Here is a 355-nt window from a genome sequence, read left to right as displayed (position 1 = left end):
CCCCCCCCCCCCTCCAAAAGAAAAAAAAAGGACACAAGATGCAGGGATAATTCACCCAAACATGTAACCAGCAAAATTTTCAATACTTGGGTTGGATGAAGAATAATGTAACTTTACAGAAATCCCAGAAAATACCAAAAGTATCTGCATTGTTTGTGGATGTGCTGATCCTTCATAAAGAAGTCCCAAGGACATTAGTGCTGCTGACTGGAAAAAGAAAGAAATACATGGTCAAAATCTACTGATTGCCATAGATAGAGATATAGTCATTAACTGTGGGTTAATCTCTACAAAAAAAAAAAAAAAAAAAAAAAAAAAAAAAAAAAAAAAAAAAAAAAAAAAAAAAAAAAAAAAA

At 31.3% G+C, this 355-nt stretch overlaps 1 protein-coding gene across 2 annotated transcripts in view; it reads right to left on the bottom strand.

The window, feature by feature from the left end:
• The window catches only part of LOC111801057 (anaphase-promoting complex subunit 1), a 21,139-nt gene that overhangs the window by 8,556 nt on the left and 12,228 nt on the right, over positions 1-355 (bottom strand). For both annotated transcript variants that reach the window (XM_023685026.1, XM_023685033.1), the window contains exon 20: positions 136-207. In XM_023685026.1, coding sequence (XP_023540794.1) covers positions 136-207 — 72 coding nt within the window. The remainder of the gene's footprint in view (positions 1-135; positions 208-355) is intronic.

The sequence above is a fragment of the Cucurbita pepo genome, chromosome LG01 (genome assembly GCF_002806865.2).
Source record: "Cucurbita pepo subsp. pepo cultivar mu-cu-16 chromosome LG01, ASM280686v2, whole genome shotgun sequence".
Lineage (NCBI taxonomy): Eukaryota > Viridiplantae > Streptophyta > Magnoliopsida > Cucurbitales > Cucurbitaceae > Cucurbita > Cucurbita pepo.
The sequence above is the reverse complement of the archived record's forward strand: the minus strand, read 5'-3'. Positions and strand labels throughout refer to the sequence as shown.